General features: G+C 36.7%; 1 protein-coding gene across 1 annotated transcript in view; it reads left to right on the top strand.

Moving 5' to 3' along the window:
* Positions 1–3,762: 3,762 nt before the first annotated feature.
* The window catches only part of TNFAIP8 (TNF alpha induced protein 8), a 31,308-nt gene continuing 15,585 nt past the window's right edge, over positions 3,763–19,485 (top strand). Inside the window, exon 1 of the mRNA XM_032213629.1 lies at positions 3,763–3,834. Coding sequence (XP_032069520.1) covers position 3,834 — 1 coding nt within the window. The 5' untranslated portion in view covers positions 3,763–3,833. The remainder of the gene's footprint in view (positions 3,835–19,485) is intronic.

Raw genomic sequence — 19,485 nt, 5'->3', positions numbered from 1 at the left:
ATAGGAATGGACCTAAAGTAAGAAAATAGCTTTATACACTTTACAGCCGTTGCACATATTCAGTTGCTTGTTTATAAAGTATATGTTTAATAGCCTAATCCTGTAATTGTTTAGGATATATGTATACACTTGGGGGCCTGAGCCATCAACAACAGTAATGTTCTGCTATGTTTGTAGGAAAATTACATTGACATAATAGCTAGTACCAGTATTTAGGAAGAGATGTTAAATGTTAGTGTTATAACCATTTATTTCATTTAAGAATATTAAAATTAATTCTGTTGCCCTTCATATTTCATTCAGAAGATTAATGTGGGAAAAATCATTTAATGCTTAGTATATAAAGCCTAATTTACTGAATTTTATATCTGAATTGCAAAATCCAAAATCCGAATTATACCAAAGTTTTAAGAGTTTAGCTTATTTGTAATTCAAGCTCCTTATATTAGATTTAACCTGGGGTTTTGAGAAAAATTATAATCTTTAGTAAACTTTTTGATAAGTTGCACTCAGTTTAAGACTTCAATATTGTGTAAAGCTCTGCATATTTTACTAGAATGATGTTCTACTAGTGTTTTCATTAAGAATAAGCTTAATCTGATATTTTTAAGATTGTCATGTATTTAGTACATACCTACACAAACAACCATGTACAACTTTTACGATGGCATAGTTGCTCAACACTTTAATTGAAGGCTTAAAGATTTAAGTTATATTAAAATATTACGTGCCTCTCTTTTGTCCAATTAGTATCTAGAGAATGTTTTTCTCCTTAATGTACTTCTCCCTTCTCTTTTGTTAGTGTACCAAATGAAGTAGCTGGAATTTTCTATTTTTCTAAAACCGTATTAGAGGTTCAATTTATTTCTTCTGTAATTTAAAACAAGGCAAAATAATCAAATGCTTAAGCATTCTACCGCTAGTAACTGCTCAAAAAATAATAGGAAAGACTGGTGCAATTGTCAATATTGTAGTTGCCATTATTATGATTCTGTACATTTCTCTGTGTACAAAATAAATTACAAAGCATATGCATAGGTTTAGAACCCCCAAATAAAATTTATCATTAGCTAATTAGTTCTGTTCAATGTTTGCTTTTTAAATGGTATACAATTTCAGAAAAATAAACTTCTAACACTATTTCTAATGTTTATGCAAGAGATGCTTCCTTACCCCCATTCCGACTGGCATTGGGCCATAGCATGCCAGAAAATGGGCCATGCAAACAAGCGAAGCCCCATCTGCGGGATGCAGGCAGCACATGAAACCACGTTCCCTTTGGTTCGTGGAAAAACCTCTCCATGGAATGGGTCCCTCGTGCCCAAATGGTTAGGGGTTACTGATTTTAACTTTGACTATATTAGAACCTTCTTGTAATTTACACTAAAATCTAAGAATTTTTGTATTGTTTTGTACTTCATCAATATTGTGGGGCCCACTATATCTCAGGTTTGTGCTGGGCTGCTGTTGAACTATATACCAATATTTACCTGTATTTATCCTGACATTATCATATCTTTATTTTTCATTACTTTAATGGGATCCATTGTTTCTTAAAATCAGCTTAATACTGTTTAAAAGAAGTTATAGAATAAAACAGAATTCTCCATAGAATTAATGGATAACTCATGACATGGAATACCAATACCATGCCATGAATGATCCATAAATGTTTCTTAAATTATGATTTGAGGATATGCCATGTTTTATAATATAATTCATATTTGTACTAGCTGTGCAATTAAGGAGACCAGAACTCAAATATTTTGAAGATAAAAGAATGTCCTGCTTACCACATGGCCCAAGTGCGCCTTTCATTCATATAAGGAGAAATTACTTTTGTCTGCATCAACTCCTGGTCTGCTTTGAAAACAGCAACCTGCAGATAACTTAATATTGAAAATTAGTATCCTAGATTGCTTTACCCTTCAGAATTTTTAAAAAGCAGCCATCACACATTGCTATACATGATCAGCCCAATCAAAGAATCTCCAAAACCATTCCCACCAACATTGATAGGACAAGCCACTAGAGCAAGGATGTCAAACTCATGGTCCGGATGTGTCATGTACTTGCCACGCCCGTTTTAGTGAAGGGAAAAGTCACAATATGTCACGTGATGATGCGAGTGACACCCCTGCACTAGAGTATAAGTACAGAGAAAAGTGCATTCCTTACTTGCAGTGATGATGTTATCTAGTTTGGGTAATGAAACATCTGCAAGAAATTAACCAAGTTCAGCACCAAAGACCCTGAACAACAAATATTCTCCTTTATGGGTGCATACATACATCCATTTTCTGTGTGTTACATAGTATTATCATGTATCTCTTGAGCCAGCTTGCTATAGGGAGGAGGTGATGAATATTTGTTTCCATTTATGAATAATGTAAACTTCAGCTGCCAGTCTGATTTGCGCCTATACATAAAATAGCTGTCTTAGTAGTATACCTTGGTACCAGTCTTTTCAGTCAAAGGAATAGGAGAAAAAGTTAATGGCAAACTACTTCTGTAATATTTTTGAGAAAACAATCAAGTGTGTGTGATATCTAGGGCAACGCTTCTTAAGATTATTTTTGCCTTTTTGCTGAGTTTTTCCAACACCGATGTTAATCTGAAAATACCTCTAGTAAACTTTAATATCCCAGCTTGAGTTCCTGAGCAAAAGTTGTAATATATCAATCTTCAAATGATTCTGTGGTAGTCCCCATTAGAAAAAGGTCCCCTTTAGATTTTTCCAGTCTGCTAAAATGGTCACTTTATAATATCACTCAAGCCTAATGAAATTTAAACCACTGTAAAGGTGTGAGTCTTTCACTGTATGCACTATGTATTCACAGTTGTAAATTAACCATCTAATTTAGCCTAGATATGCAAACCCTACCCTTGTTGGTTTCTAGTTGTGTCTTGCAATTTTCTAAAACTGAATTGAGTAAACCATAGATACGCTTGTCATGAGAATAGCTTACATTTATTGATATTAATATGGAAAATGTGCTGTACAGAACAAGCTTTTGATGGGCAGAATCCTCTATTTTACTACATAGTTTACCAATACCATTTTTAAACAAACATGCACCCTACAAATCAAACATGTCTTTGTATATATAGTGAGAGGTACTACATCTAGCAGCTGACACATAAACAAGAATATGCAAACAGAAGAGAGCACTGACTACAACATTAATTTAAAAGGTCTACAAGAGCAAATAAGGAGTGTTCCCATTGTCAGATTGCTCAGTCGTGACTCATTCCCAACTGATACGGAACTGATAAAAACAAGAATGGGCTGAATGTCCATTTCGGTAAGCATCACACCCACGTTTTCAACTCCTTTTGCAAAAGAAATCATTGAAAAATCCTTTTCGGATGGTTACTCAATCTAACGTTACTCATCGTGCTCTCTCTAGCAAAAGCGAAAAATAGTCTTGCAGAGCCTTAATGACGAACCCGTTGATCAGATCAAATCGGAATCTTTCAGGCCTTCGTGGGGAACGAAGTGGGGCTGTGCTCTGGGAAAGCTGCAGCTCCGACCCCGATCCCCGCTCCTCTCATCCTAATAGGATGAACGGCTGGTTTGCGCGGGAGCGGCCGCGGGATCAAAAGCTGACGGCACCAGTCCAGCACACCTGGCAAACCACCACGCGAACTCCTTCCCCTGCTGCCTCCGCTCACCGCCCGCCTCTTAGATCCTTTTCCAGACAGCGATTGGCCCGAAGTCTCCAGCACCGCCTCCCTCCCCTTCCCTCCTCTCTCCAGAGCCTCGGACAGACTTGGAACTACCTTAAATTGTTGGCATATGCGTTGGGATCTCTGGTGTCCGCGGAGCACATAGTAAGCGGTTTGGATGCTACGGCCGGTGGGGAGCGACGGGGTGGGGTTATCTATGCCTGGCGCGCTGGAGGCACAGCAGGAGTTGGTAGAGGTGGGAGGGCGAGAGAGAATGCCTCGGGTTTAGCAATGTTTGATGTTTTCACTAAGAAGAGACGAGTGGGTGGTCCTCGCCCAAAGCTTTGGCTGGCTGACGGTGAGACTTTTCATAAGCAGTCAAGTCTCCGTTTTCAAGCCAAATTCTTCCTTGTTTAAGTCTCTGGTTTGGGATTAATTACAATTCGTTGTACATTATGAGCGTTCCCCACGTTGCATATTATATATTGCGCAGTCCGCTTTTTCACTGGAACTAAGAATAGGACTAAGAAAGTAGGGAAGGAAGGGAAAGCTCCTCCTATGTAGAAGTACAATGCGGGCTAGATCTTCAAAACCAAATGCTGCCAATATGGAGAGTCCGTTTGATGTAGTGGTTAAAGTGCTGGTTTTAGAAACCTCGAGACGGAGTTCTAGTCCCGACTTTGAGGCAGTCAATTTCACCCACACCAACTCACTTCACAGGGTGGTTGTTGTCGGGGAAAATAGGAGAGATTATTATGGGGGAAATGGGAGAAGGGATTATTATGTATGAAAATAAGATAAAAATCTAATAAAATATCTCACTGTTTTAAATATTCTACTGTTAATAGAAATATCAACTGAAGGCAGGCAGCATGTGTTTGTGTTTTCCAGAAGCTAGTAGGATTTTCAGAAAAAGGGGAGAACAGCACATTTTTAAATTTGACATCTGTATTGTTCAAGGTAACCTGTTGAATGCAAAGCTTCCCCAGTCTGGTGATTTTTCCCTCAGGAAGCTGCAAATACCACAATCAATTAGGAAGACAGCTACTGGTTGAAATTGTGGTTCCTCATAACTGGATGGATACCTGGTTGTAGAAATCTAGATTGGCTTTTATCATTGTGAATACATATCCTGTGCATAATGGCAATCAACAGTTCAACAGCTGAATTGTAGTTTTTAATTCTATTTTTAAAGATTCCTGACATCAATAGGATCTAAGCAGTATAACTGCATATGATTGTGGACCAGGCATTTAGCTGTTAGATACCAGCTAATTGTGTTGTAAATTATGTTGTGACTAAAACTTTTATTTATTTGCCTAATTTATTTAGGGGCTCATCTTATATGGCAAGTAACTTGGTGGCATACAAAACTAAAGCATCAAAAATCATTACCTTTATTTAAAAACTATAAGCACTGAGATTAAAAAATAATAGATGAAGGGAAGTTAACAGTGATGAGGCCACCTCATTACAATACAATACACTAGCAGAGTTGGAAGGGACCTTGGAGGTCTTCTAGTCCAATCCCCTGCCTAGGCAGGAAACCCGTTTCATATAAATGGCTATCCAACATCTTCTTAAAGACTTCCAGTGTTGGGGCATTCACAACTTCTGGAGACAAGCTGTTCCACTGATTAATTGTTCTGTCAGGAAAATTCTCCTCAGTTCCAGTCCCTCCTCAGTTCCTCAGTTCCAGTTAGATCATCTGTCCCCTGGAGCCTTACTGACATAATCAAGTCTTGAGTGATCTCCCTCGCCTCAGGGGAGATAAAACATAAATGATGAAGCTAATCTCACTTTAGGTAATCAGGTGATTCCACAAAATGGAACCCATAACATACTAGCTCTATTTGGATCTGGATCTGATTTAAAACATCAAACAGACTACTTTTGGCTGAATCTCTGTTTTCACAGGTAGTTGTAAAAACACTAAAGTTGCAGTAAAGTACAATAAGCTTTATATTCTGTCCTATATTTGAAGTCCTGAATGGTTCTTGTTTTCTCTTTTTGAGATGTCTGACAGATTTGCAACTTTGTGTTTAAAACATTTTAATTTAAAACAAAGTATGGAAAAAGTGTCCTTTTAATTTTGGAGAAAAAAATGCTAAGTTTATTAATGAATCCCTTGAGAGTTGTAATTATTCAAACTAAAGCGTTACTAAATAGTGAATGAATCATGTTTTTGGTGCTTGATGGTGTCTAATGATATCTAAAAGATCCAAGTATGTTATTTCACAGACCTTGGATGTAGAAACATGTCTATAATCTGTGGTTTAATGGTTTTCTGCTGCAATAAAATCAGGAAGTCTCAGGAAAGATACAAGTGCCCTGTATTTTCCCATTTTTCTAAAGTTTTGGGTGGGTTTGTGTAGGGCTTATTATCTTGCTCTGGAGGCTATGATTTGTGTAATTGTTAAAGGAAGGATTTTTCCAGTATTCTTCCTCTCTTAATAGTGGAGGAATTTAGGAAAAGAAAGAGTTCTAATATTACAGCAGCCCAATGAGTTTCTGAGCTATTGCTGGGGTGAGGGTGGGAGTAGAGAGAGATGCTTGCAGAGTTATTGGGATGGTGTAAAGTAAACAATCCCTAAAATGCTAACTCGAAATAGATTTGATAAAATGAATTAATTATCTAGATAGAAAGCAGAGATTAAACAACTTTGTCTCAGTTATGATTTTAGCATCCACTAATAGAATAGAATAGAATTCTTTATTGGCCAAGTGCGATTGGTCACACAAGAAATTTGTCTTTGGTGCATATGCTCTCAGTGTACATAAAGAAAAATAAAATCCATTCATCAAGAATCATAAGATACAACACTTAGTGATAGTCATAGGTTAGTAATGCGCAATCAAATCATACTAGGAAACAAAATAAACAATATAAGATTGTTATGATTGGAGATTTCCTTTCCTTTGAAGATTTCCTTTTGCTATTTTGTGTCATCAAGTCCTCAAGCTATTCAAGTCTGTTTCTTTTTCTATTTTACCAGAAGTCTTCTAGAAATCTGTTTTATAAGTTGTTGATGGAAACAAGTACCATATAATCCACATCAGGATTGGGAAGACTCAATGCCATTGCTGAACAGAAATTAATTTGGCAACTTTTACCTTCCCTGTAATGCCAAATTACTATAGACCTTTGTTCCTGTTATGTAACCATAACACCTAGTGCCATGTAAAGCTACAACTTGTTATATTCATTTGTAAAATAGTTAAGTACATGCATATCTGCTTTGGATCTCTGTTCTTATTAAATGAAGTGAAAAATTTCATAAGTGTACTTTTTATTATGATGCCAAATTATATATTTAAGATGAGAGTAGAGTACAAAAATAGATGATGTAACCACAAGTTACATTAGGGAAGCTGGAACAATTGATTTTCTAAACAATTGATTCCATATTTTTAAAAACTCCACTACTATTTCAAAGTAGCATTGTTGTACATTGGAGATTAATAGTTTTGCTGTAGCAAAATCTTGGTAATTTGGTAATTGGCTGAATCCTTCAGTATATATTATGAGAGCTAATTTGAAATATCTTTTTTTTTTTACTGTCAATTTAAACTAGACAACTGCTTTGGAATCCGGTCAAAGATATTGATTTGAATATTTTAAGTTATTTAAAGGGGGTAGCACATTATTATTATTTCCAGTGGCCTTTCCTAAAGTGTAGGGTTTTTTTACAAGTTTGTTTTATGGATTTTTTAAAATTCCACCTAATTCTATGCAATATCATCAAAAGTTTACATTTTTCTAGGTGATACACAAGTTGTGAAGTAATAGATACTTTGCACTAAAATGGACACATTTCATATGATACATTTAGTTTTCATGAAGAGCTTGAAAAATGATGTGCCCTAAAGGCATCTATTGACACAAGTGAAAAGAAAGATCTTAGGTAAGCAAGTTCATTAACTGAACCAGTTGGAGAAACAATATTTTAAAAGCTAAATATGAAGTTCTGTTTTTTTTCATATGAATTCACTTGAATCATTAAATCATGTCTGTGAATGAGGTGAACTCAAATTCGTCCCCAATATGCTTCTATCCTGGTGTATAAGAGCTTATAAGTGACAACCAGCATAGAAATACTGACTTATTTGTGTGAGGAAAAGAGTCCTATACTTATATGTGAAATTGCCTACAGAGTAATTAGACTGAGAACTACATAAAGATAAACTAAGGGCCACTATAACCCAGCATTGCACCCTGGTCCTAAAAAGATTGTAGTCCCTTTATTTGTGTTGAGAAGAAGCTACTCTGGTGAAGGAAATTACTCATTTACTCACACTAGTCTTTATTGTAATCTTGACAGTTGACATTCTCAAACTATTATTCATTCATATATGATATTTGTATGAGATGGCTTTGCTAGCCAGCATTTCAGTTTTTACAAACACAACAAGCAGAAGATGTATGATGTTCTCTTTTGTAGAACAATTGTCCTGCTGAGATTAGGTAAACCCTCAGTGTGAGTCTATGGATTATGATACAGTTATGGACTTGCTTTGGCATTTCCTCTTTTTTTAATGGTGTCAGCACTAATTATGATTCTTGTACTGTAGGGTTTTAATTAAAATGGAAACCAATATAAATCTGAGAAGAAAAATTATCCCAACAGAGAAGAACATGTTTTTCTAGGGTTTGTGTATGTAGTCTTCATTTATTCTGCAGTTTTATTTCTTCTCTTTCCACTCTAAAAAGAAATTTATTTACTTAGCTCCTTGGTTGGATTCGTACAGCAGGTTTTGGAATTAGTTTGCTGATGATTGTACAAGTAGACTAAATGTTTAATTCAATTAGTATGTCATAAAAATCATCAGTGCAGCATTTTTATTCTAAGTGTGGAAGAAAAATACCAAGAAAACATCATGTGGTAAATGAAAAAAAACCGGAGCGGTGACTCCGCTGAGAATGAGGAGCAGTATTGCTAAGGTTGACTTTGCCACAAACAGCCACAATTTTCAACTTTTGAAATTGGTCAGAAACAATTTAAATGTTTGTTTTATTAAGAAGAAGTCACATTAGGTAGAAGATAAATCAACTCATTAGAAAAATAAAGGTAAATTAATCAAAACAATATGGTTTAAACTTTTAAGGTAGCTCGACCTAAATTATTTTAAATCAACATTTGTTTACTTGATTTAAAAGGACAGAGGACAAGATTCAAACATGTTTTATGCCAAAGGATTCATTAGAGTTCCAATTCAGTTATGAGCCAAGTTAAACTTTTGAATTTTTAGTCTCCACTTATAGACCTGTTGAGCGTCAACTGAAACTAGTTCCAAAAGTGGAGGGCCACTTTTGAGAAAGTCTTGTTCCTAATGCAAACAACTTTTGAAGCTTTTAAATATATGCATCCAAATACGCTTTCAACTTTAAATATGGCTTGGAAATAAAGGATTAAGTAGTGTAGCTGGCACTATTTTAAGTACCTCTTGATTCAGCTTAAGTAGATGTACTGCATTATTGAGGTTTACAAAAATCATTAAGGGTAATCACTGAAGAAGCTTTTCCTCCTCCATGTTGTCTTACATTCAATTGAAAAACTCTCTCCCCTCAATGGCTTAAAAATTATCCTATTTTTCAATCAACCAGTGGAAGGGAGGAAAAAAAGATAGAATATTAAGCACAGCAACCTACGGGTAGGGACGGATGTGGAAGAGACTGGAGAGAAGCATTCTGAGGGACATCCTTACTTTTTCAGCAGTCCATCTGGCCATGTTCCAAGATTCAGATAGTGTCAACAAGAGACACAGTGTAGGTTTGGGGAAGCATTCATCATAACTTCCTCAAATGTCTGTATCTGAATGACACACTAAAATGTGATTTACTCAAGCCAGGGTTTTTTCTGATTTGCAAGACATACTGAATCATAAAATATCCAGGAAGGCATGCAGAGCTCATTCAATTGTAAACGGATAATACAGACTGAGTTTGCATAATATGTTAAAAAAAGTTTTTGGCTGGTTCATGCTACTGTATATCATAAGAATACAGTCAATAGATGAAAAATAGATTTTGTTCAAGTCGCCAACCTGACAGCAATAAAGTTGGGTGCTACTAGTGAGCAACTTATATTCATCATGTAGTTAAGTTAAATGTAGAAATATATTAACTGTTACCCCATGGCATTATTGAAATGTAATCAACAATGGATGATTAAGTCAAGTTCCAACTCAACCAAGAAGCTCTAAGAAATATAAAGTGACCGTTTTTGTTAGGTTTTTACAACCTATTCTAGAATTCTGACCAAATCATTTTTCTTAAAAGTATTTCACAACCTTTATTTATTCAACCAATTATCTCTCATTAAAGACTCTGAATGACTTACAGAATTTTAAAACAATGCAATAAATTTTATGTAAAACATGAATAAGAATCAGATCAATATAAACAACCATAATAGAGTATCTAATTATCTGTATTTTTTGCACTATTTTTTGCAAAAAGATGCACTTTTTTCCATCAAAAAAGTGGGTGGAAATGCCTGTGCATCTTATGGAGCAAATATTGCCAAAGCCCTGCCCACTCACTGGCCCATCTCATCTTATGTTCCAGAGCATCTTATAGAGCGAAATCTTTGGTAAATGATTGATTCTGTGCTGGGAAAACATGCATTTCTTAAGAGCATTCCATGAAACCAGAAGTGTGACATCCAATCTAATTTTGGGAGGAAGGTTGATCCATAGGACAAGGGCAGTCACAAACAAGACCCTCTTCTTGGATCCTCCAAGATGACATTCTTTGACTTATAAGACTCACAACATGGCTCTCCCATTGGATCTATTGAGAAGATAGAAATAACAAACCATCCTACTTTAACTTGGCATAGAATCAACAGGTACCAATAAAATTATCAAAAGGAAAGGAATTACAACACAAACAGCATTGTAAAAAACTAGGAAAAGGAACAAAAAGAAGTATGTGAAGAAATTAAAGGTATCCAATAAGAAAAGAAAATATTGCTACATCTAGCTTACACCTACACCATTCACTTTATTTTCCTAACTTTCTGTAATTGCAAACTATGCATCATATTTGTTTACTGCTTCACCCATAGTCTTATTTTCTTTACACTTCCCACTACTGCAAAGTTTGTCATCAACTTGGATAATACTTTGTCGATCAGGCTTATGTAGTGTGTGGCTATTGTGAGGAGGCCTGTTTGATTTTCTAATGCGTATATCCATTGTAAGGGTAATAAAAAAAATATTTCTAACATGCACATTCATTTTAAAGGACTGTTGACTTTTTAAATATCATTAAGTTTCAATGTCTTACATTAAAGTACAAATTAGCATAAAAAGGAAAGGGAGTTACATTAAACAACTTTGACAATCTATCTGGAGTTAGATACCATATATCAGTGGTCCCCAACCCCCGGTCCACGGACCGGTGCCGGGCCGTGGAGTACCTGGCACCGGGCCGCGCAGCGGCCGGGGGCCATGATCGCTGCAGCGGCCGGGGGCCATGATCGCTGCAGCGGCCGGGGGCCATGCAATGGCCGACTCTTCACTCATGCAGCGCCGTCGCCGGATGGGGGGAGCTGCGCGGAAGCACAGGAGCAAGTGAGGCGAGGAGGAAGAATCCCCCGCTACTACACCACCTCCGCCCCCTCCCCGAGTCAGCCGTCCCCTCAGTGAACGCCTCCGCCTCTTTCTCCTTTCTCGCCTCAGTCGGCTCGCCTGGAAGCGAGGCGAGGAGGGGGCGGACCATGCGCTGGAAGCGGAGCCCTTGGAGGCCCTGGCGGCTTCCCCGCCCGGCCTTGGCTTGTGAGAAGGAACGGCGGGAGAGGTAGAGAGAGAGAGAGAGAGAGAGAGAACGTCGGGCAGCCGAGGGCGGGGGGGGTCTTTTGAGGGGAGATGGGGGGCAGCGCACGGTGGAAAAGCGGCGGTCTTGCCCACCCCTTCCCTGCCTCCCGCCCGCTCCAGTTGCCGCAGCCAGGGGTGGGGGCTCGGTGCCTGAAGTCTCTTGCCTCTCTTCCAAAATTTCGCCAATGGGCATCGGTGAAGCGCGCTCTTTCTCTTCCTCACAAAACACATTTCCTTTCCCCCCACACGTAGTTATTGGCGATATGGACTCTTGGAGGCTGCGCTCCCGGGTCGCATTTCCTTTTTGCAGCCCACGAGAATGCCTGGTTCTGAGCCTCAAAAAACGAGAGTTCTCTTAAGGCTTCAAAAAAGGAATATACTTTGGTCCTTGAAGCGCTTTTCCTGTTATTTGGACATTATATATATATACGTACGTACATACGTACGGTATGTATATATGCATGTATGTATGTATGTATGTATGTATATATGTGTGTGTGTGTGTATATATATATATATATATATATATATATATATATATATATGTATGTATGTATATATATATATATATGTCTGTAGTCCATAATATAGTGATGCTTTAAAAAAAAATTAGTTGAGCACATGGAATCTTTTTTCTTTTAGTATATTTTGGAGGTGGGGGCCCGCTTTGTTATTTAAGATAGTATCTCCTTTTATATATGGTAGTGAAGATACCTAATACTCCCACCCCCTATTTCCCCCACGACAATCAATGTGTCGTCGCGAACAATGCCCCCCCACCCCTGCGCCAGCGGGCCATGGTAAAATTATCAAAGGCTGACTGGTCCGCGGCGATAAAAAGGTTGGGAACCACTGCCATATATCATTCAATAAAATTTTTCTTTAAATTATAATTCAACATAAATTTTAACCCTTATGTCTATGGATATTCCTACTGATCAAGCGTAGTAGTATAACCAAAATTGTTAAGCCATTTAGCCATAAGAAGAACAATTGACATTTTAAAAAAGCCACTAATTTACAGTGAGTTAGAAACAAACAAACAACCCTGGCAGCAAGACCTTCCAAAAATATTAAACAATTAAAACAAATTAGTATTGCACATTTATAATAAGTTATAAGATAGAAAACAGCAGAGCACATATTTAACTCAATGAAAAGATGACAAGATATTGAATTTTTGCAAGGCAGTAAGTACATGGAATGTATATTCTATAGCTTGAAAACTCTATCAAGAATGAACTTTCTCAGGTTGGAGGTAAAAATTCACTGCCCTATGTAATGTCCTGAAAAACAAATTTTAGATGATTGGCTGATATGCAAAGAAGCAAGTTATATCTTTTTTATGTATCTAAATATGACCTTATAGGTTCCTTGAATGTAGTTCAGTTGTAAACTGCTGGTAGCTTATATTGATTTTGGAACAGATGCAGAACCTTTGCAATGGTAGTTGCCTTATCCTAGTGAAGATCAAAAGGAACAGTATAATTCTTGTTTCAAACATAAACAAATGAATGTTTGGTGTTATGCTATCAATCAAGGCTGAGCAACTCATGAGCTCATGGTTCGTAATGCTGTTTTAAAAAAAAGCCCTGTTTCTTCAAGGTCCAGTAACTATGGAAACTTCTAAATACAGAAACTAGAACATCTGATACTCTTGTTTCTGATTTAGATGGTTTTATGATCACAGGGCTTTGCAGAAACAGTACTTACTAAAAGGAAACTCCTCTTCCACCTCATTGCATTAGTTCCTTCTTTACATAAATATTAACATTAAAATTAGCAAATATTATCATTTTATTGTTTAATGTATTATATTGTCATTTTCATCTTGTAAATCTGCTCAGAGCTGCTTAATAGCAAAATGGGTGGCAAATACATTAAACAAACAAACAAACAAACCCAAACAGCAGCAACTATGATAATAGAAAGTCAGGATACCCTGATGAAATTTGACTTTCCTCCACAGCAACCTTGATTATATTGAAGACGTTCTGTGAAAGGGTTGGTATTCGTATCTATGCCTACATGAACAGGTGGCAAGGGTCATAAAGACAGTGCTGTGGTCATTAAGGGAACCCCATAGTTGTTAAGTGAACTCATTGTTTGCTATGAGAAACCAGAAATAAATGCCAGTTTGTGGCAAAAACCTCAAAAGTCGTGATCATATGGCTGCAGGATTTTGCAGACACCTATAAATGTGAGCCAGTTTCCAAGTACCAAAATATGGTCACAATGAGTATATGAGGAGTAGCTGTTGGAACTTGAAACCAGATTATTAGTAGCTTTTGTTGGGTCTGTTATAACTTCAAATGATCACTGAGTGAGCATTCTTAAGTCCAGGACTGTTTGTATAAAACTCTTAGATTAGAAATTACACAATTCCAATTTAAGTAATAAATGTGATTTCTTGTTTTTCTTTATGCTTCCCCTGCTGCATAATATTCTTTTGGTACAGTTTTATACATTATTGATACAATACTGTAACGATTGGCATTGGTACAGAAGTTAAATAGAAGATTTATGTGGGGAGAATATGATGCGCCTTTTGGTTATCCATTCTAATAATCTTTTATCAGTTACATCAACTATACCTGGGGTTGCTGGATTATTAATCCTTGAGTTCAACATGATAAGATCAGGATACAAGTACCAGCTCAGACCCTGTGCATGACTCACCTCTTTTGTATATGTTGAACTTTTGAGTTTGACTTTAATATAAGATTGGGAGAAGTCCATGCCACCAAAGAATTGGAGAAATTGTCTTGAGCCTTCAGAAAACCCTTGATTTTACAGATGCTGCTTGGCAGTTTTTAGATAGACTTATGCCTATCTTATGACAGAAATCTTTTTCAAGTTCAAAAGCATCAATACTTTCTATCCTACTTTGAAGTTCAGCTCTTGCTTCCATAGAGAATCAGAGGGTATACTGTTGATTGCACTGTTCTGAACTTTGTAGGTGTATGTTTTAAAGCAGTATAAATTACAACTAGTCTAGAAAAAAAAGATGTTCAGAATATCTAAGGAAGACAATCTTGTGCTTTGCAAATATTTGAATGTTAGTCACAGATTGCACAACAAGGGATTTGGAGAGTTAAGAGTTGAAAAGTTTTGAAGGACAACAGATTGCCTGCCTACACATGGTGGTATTCTACTACTCTTACTTTCAAATTAAATTCATCATACATGAAAATGCACACCAAAAAGCAAACTAATGATTCATTTTTTCTTCGCATTTCCATATACTTGAGTATAGAATTTGTGTAGTTCTCACTAGAGCCAAGAGTTGAGTGTTAATGCATGGATTGAAACTTAGTGAGTATGACACAATATTTCTCTATCAATTTATCCTTTTTTGAAGTCTCAGTAATGAAATTCTTTGTTCCCCCTGCCCTCAAGTTGAGTGTATTGTTTATGCTCATCCAAAGATGGTAATGTAGCAGTTTCAGTGAACTTTTAATATGCCAGAGCCTTACTTTGATGAACAGCTTTTAAAGCTGCATCCTCTGAATTACTGGCTGAACTTACTGCATACTAGCTCCCCTGTTTTAGCAATATATTGAATTATACCAATTTATTTACAAGTAGAAGTAAAAAGATGAAGACTCAAAGTGATCTCAACTCCTGATAATTGCCATGGCATCTTTGCAGCAGCACGAGAGAAGTAGTTTGCCACTAGATTATTTCTGGGCATTTTTTACTTCTGAATCTAGCTACCACACTGGGATTTCTTGGTAAAGCACCTCCCAAATCCAATTCCTGCTAAGCTTTTTATATCAGCCACTTATAAAGATAGCTAGATTCAAACAGCAATGCTGCAATTAGAATCATTTAACCAGGATCCATTTATAATCTGATGTTGCTTTACAGAAAATAGAAAGCTTTCAATGCTAAATGCAATTCTCAGGATGAAAGCTGAGTTCAATCGTTTTGTGAGTGTGTATGTATTTTTTTTTCTTCATGCCTCTGAGTCAGATTGTCTTTACTTCTGATGACTGCCTGGACTAGTTCCTGCAGTTATTTTGCCAAGGTTTTTCAGAAGTAGTTTGCAAATGTCTGTTTCATAGGGCTGAGAGAGAGAGAGAGAGACACTGGTTCAAGGAAATCCAGCTGGCTTTGTGTTTATGGTGTGATTAGAACTCACAATCTCTCAGTTTCTAGCCTGTTGGCTTAACTTGCTCTCTTTTGTGTCTTTGGGGATATGCTTTTAATATCAAAATGAATGCAGGCTTTTAAACAGCCAAAATTAGGTGCCTGCCTTCATTGTTTAATTACCCAATTAAGTAAGCTGATTTATTTACTGATATTTGAATCACGACACAATTTATTTCTCTGTCTTAGGAAGATGAAAACCAGTTGAATTTATTTTAATGTATTAAATTCTGGAAGACAAGATATAGATGGGAGTGTATATATTACTAAAACTCTCATGTCTGTTTGTAATCTTCAGTTGAGTGAATTTGGGAGGTATAGAGCACAGGTGTCACATCACGTGACATATTGCAACGTACCACGACATTCGTTGCCTTTGCAGAGGCAGGATAGGTGTGGCCTATGTGTGATGCATCCAGCTCATGGGCCGCCAGTTTACCCTGGTATAGGGCAACAATTTTGAATCAAGATAATTCAAATGGACTAACTTATGACTCCTGTGGGAGTAAAAATTTGGAAAGGTGTGGCCAATTCAGTGCTACTGCATTGTTGCTACCTTCGCACTGTTTTGGGCTACCAAGATCAGCCCATGTGATCCTCATTTCCAGTGTTCCCTGATAGCTTTTCAGAAATCAATTGGGAAGCCAGCAGAAATTGTAAAGTTGTTTGTGATTGCAGGGAGAAAGTAATGGAGAAGCTAGCAGGTAAGGTAGCAAGTTCCTCAGGAAAGTCTATCCCACCTACCAGTCTCCCCCAGTCTCACAGTGCTTATACTGCATTGGCCACTCTCACACACACACCCCTATTCCCATCCCCATCTGACAGCAACTCCTTACCTGCCTCTTGGCTTTGGACTTGCAATGTCCCCAGGGAAGCTGCAGGAATTCTAAACTTTTCTGGGTTTCTCAACACAGTAACACTTTCAAGAACAAGGCCTCAAAAGAGAAAGAGCAAGGCAAACCAATTAATGAGTTTTGCAGGATTAGGAACTAAATGTCCCTTAGTTAGGAAAAAGGATATTTCTTCAGTAAGTATGAATAGCTTGACATCAAACTAACTAAATCTCTGATAATTACACAGAATTCAGTCATGGCATATTGCTTAAAATGTACTCATGTCAGGCTTCAATTTGATGAACAATAGTAACACAACTTTTCTCACACCATCTTCCCACTAACTGGAGTAAAAAAAACAGATGTTAAAGCACATGCCAAAGTTTCAAGTGTACCGTATCAGGATTGCCATCTATTGGTGGCTTATAATATTGGACGCATTATTTTCCATTAAAAGTCCTCATATGATTCTGAGCTTCTCATCCAGCCATGAGAAGTTGGAGGTTACAGTTGGATCTATGACTGTCCATCTCTTGCATTTCAGAAGTGCAATTTGGGGGGAAATGGTCCTAGAAAAATTTAATAAAATGCATCCAGTAGCAAATAATTCTGTAAATTTATTCACATTTCTGAACTGCCTCCCTCCCTCAAAGTGGAGCCTGGCTGGCATACAATAAAATTTAAAAATATAAAACAGTATATGAGGACCCAGGTTGTTGGGCGCAATATGGTGACTCTGTAAACCGCTTAGAGAGGGCTGTAAAGCACTGTGAAGCAGTACCGTATATAAATCTAACCGGTATTGCTGTATATAAAAGTTTAAAAACATTAGGAGAAGGCAAGAATGATTAAATTTAAATTTTAAATTAACATATTTTTAAAAAGTTGACAAAACCTTGAACTTTAAACAGCCTAAGCAGATTGTGGAGACTATGTACAATATGTATGACACGATTCTTACATACTGCTCCATAGTCAAGCATTGGCATTCTGCACTACCTGAAGGTTAAGTAACCCCATAAAGTGCTTATTTCAGCAATCTAAATGTAGAATTACTAAGCAAGGATATTTTTGTTCAAGCAGCTAGTGAATGGAGCTAGTTTTTATAAAAACCTGAATCTCTGGTGACAAAATTTGATTAGTGTATATTCTTTAGCTTCATACCTACTTTTTAAAGAAGGTAAAGGTTTTCTCCATCCACTTGTGTGTGTCTGATGAGCTGAGCTGGGGATGGTGCTCATCTCTGTTTCTTAACCGAGGACACCAGCATTATCCAAAGACATTTCTGTAGTCATGTAGCCAGCGTAATTGTACACCGAGGCGTACAGAACACTGCTACCTTCCCAGCAAAGTAGTACTTATTTATCTACTCACATTTGCATGCTTTCAAAGAGGAATGCAACTCCATCCAGAACAGATCACTTTTTCATCATCTTGAAATTTAACAATAGCAGTATCTACAGCTTGTTAAGATTGAATCTCAATTGAATTGTTCTGTATCCATTATCACATGTCATAAAACTATAGTTATTATAATTATCAAGAAGATGATGAGTGAATAGAATTCCAAATTCACTGGTACATATTTGCATAAATGTGGCAAATATCACCTTCCAAAGCAGCTTGTCTTATAAGATCACAAGCAAATGTATGTCATCCAACCACTGGTACCATTTTCCAATAATATCTTACTCAAAAGATTGTCAAATAGTTGGAAGCTGTTTAGAACTTTTCAAAAATTATATAATGGTCATTTCTCACATAGTTTGCAGTGTCTCCACATAAGGCAAATATATTCAATAATAATTACCATAATTGTGACAACAGCAGAAGCCCTTAGAGGCTGCAACAATCCTTGGGACCGTAATAGTCACTAGTTTATCAAGGTTATATTGTTGCATTAAAAAGTCGTTAGTCTTAAGTTGCTGAGTTACACTTATTTGTCAGTTGTATCATGGCTATATAGAAGTTATTCCAGGCTCAATTTCAGCCTCAGATTCTCATGTCTAAGTCTTCACAAAAACCTAGTAATGCCTATTGAGAACTCATTAAGAAAACACATTAGACATGTCACTAGTAAAACAATTGGTGGATATTTTTTTAAATATATTTTTATTATTTTTACATTTAAAACAATGCAATACCGCGAAGTCAAAGTGACCATACATTCAGATTATATACAGCTAGTTTCAGCCATTAACAATTAGCCTACTTAATACATTGTCTATCCTTCTGTCCAATCACAATATATAAATTTTGTTCCAGTCTTGTCACCTTATCTTATACCAATCATAAAATCTGTTCCAGACTTCAAAATATTCTGATTCCCCTTTATTTTTAAGTTCAAGAGTGAGCCTATTTGCGGACAACACTTTTCTGATTATATCTAGCTCTGATTGTGTATTTTTTCCCAATATTGTGCATAAGTTATGCGCGCCGCAGTTAGTATATGTATAATTAAATAAAGTGTATCTTTCTTAAACCCCTCCGGTATTATACCTAGGAGAAAAATTTCTGGTTTAAACATAAACAATTGGTGGATGTTGTTCACAGAGAAACACCCATGCCTTATACAACAGGACAAACACTCAGATGTATGAAACAACCTACTAAGCTACTTCAGGACTAAATACTGTAAATAATGTCACTCTAAACTTTTTGAAATCATGATTTGTTGAACAACTTAACAATGACTATGTTAGATGGGTTTACATGTTACTTTAAGCCAAAATGAAATAAATAAATTTATATGAATAGATTCTTTAATGTTAAGACTACTCAGCACTGTGGATTTGAAAAACAAAATATATTTCAGAGCATGCAAGTGAAAGCTAATAAATCCATCGGCAACTCTTAACTCTTATCTTTTCCCAGGATCCTGCTATAGCTATAGGATTCTTGGGAATAACACAGCTGCTTCCAGGAGTTGCAGACAGATCTTCCAGGAGTCCCGCCCTGCCCTCAAGATCACATTGTCCTCTTTGAATCTGAAATGCTGCCCAGCCTTGTT

This window comes from Thamnophis elegans, chromosome 3 (genome assembly GCF_009769535.1).
Source record: "Thamnophis elegans isolate rThaEle1 chromosome 3, rThaEle1.pri, whole genome shotgun sequence".
NCBI lineage: Eukaryota > Metazoa > Chordata > Lepidosauria > Squamata > Colubridae > Thamnophis > Thamnophis elegans.
Note: the sequence above shows the minus strand (reverse complement) of the source record. Positions and strands in the feature narration are given on the sequence as shown.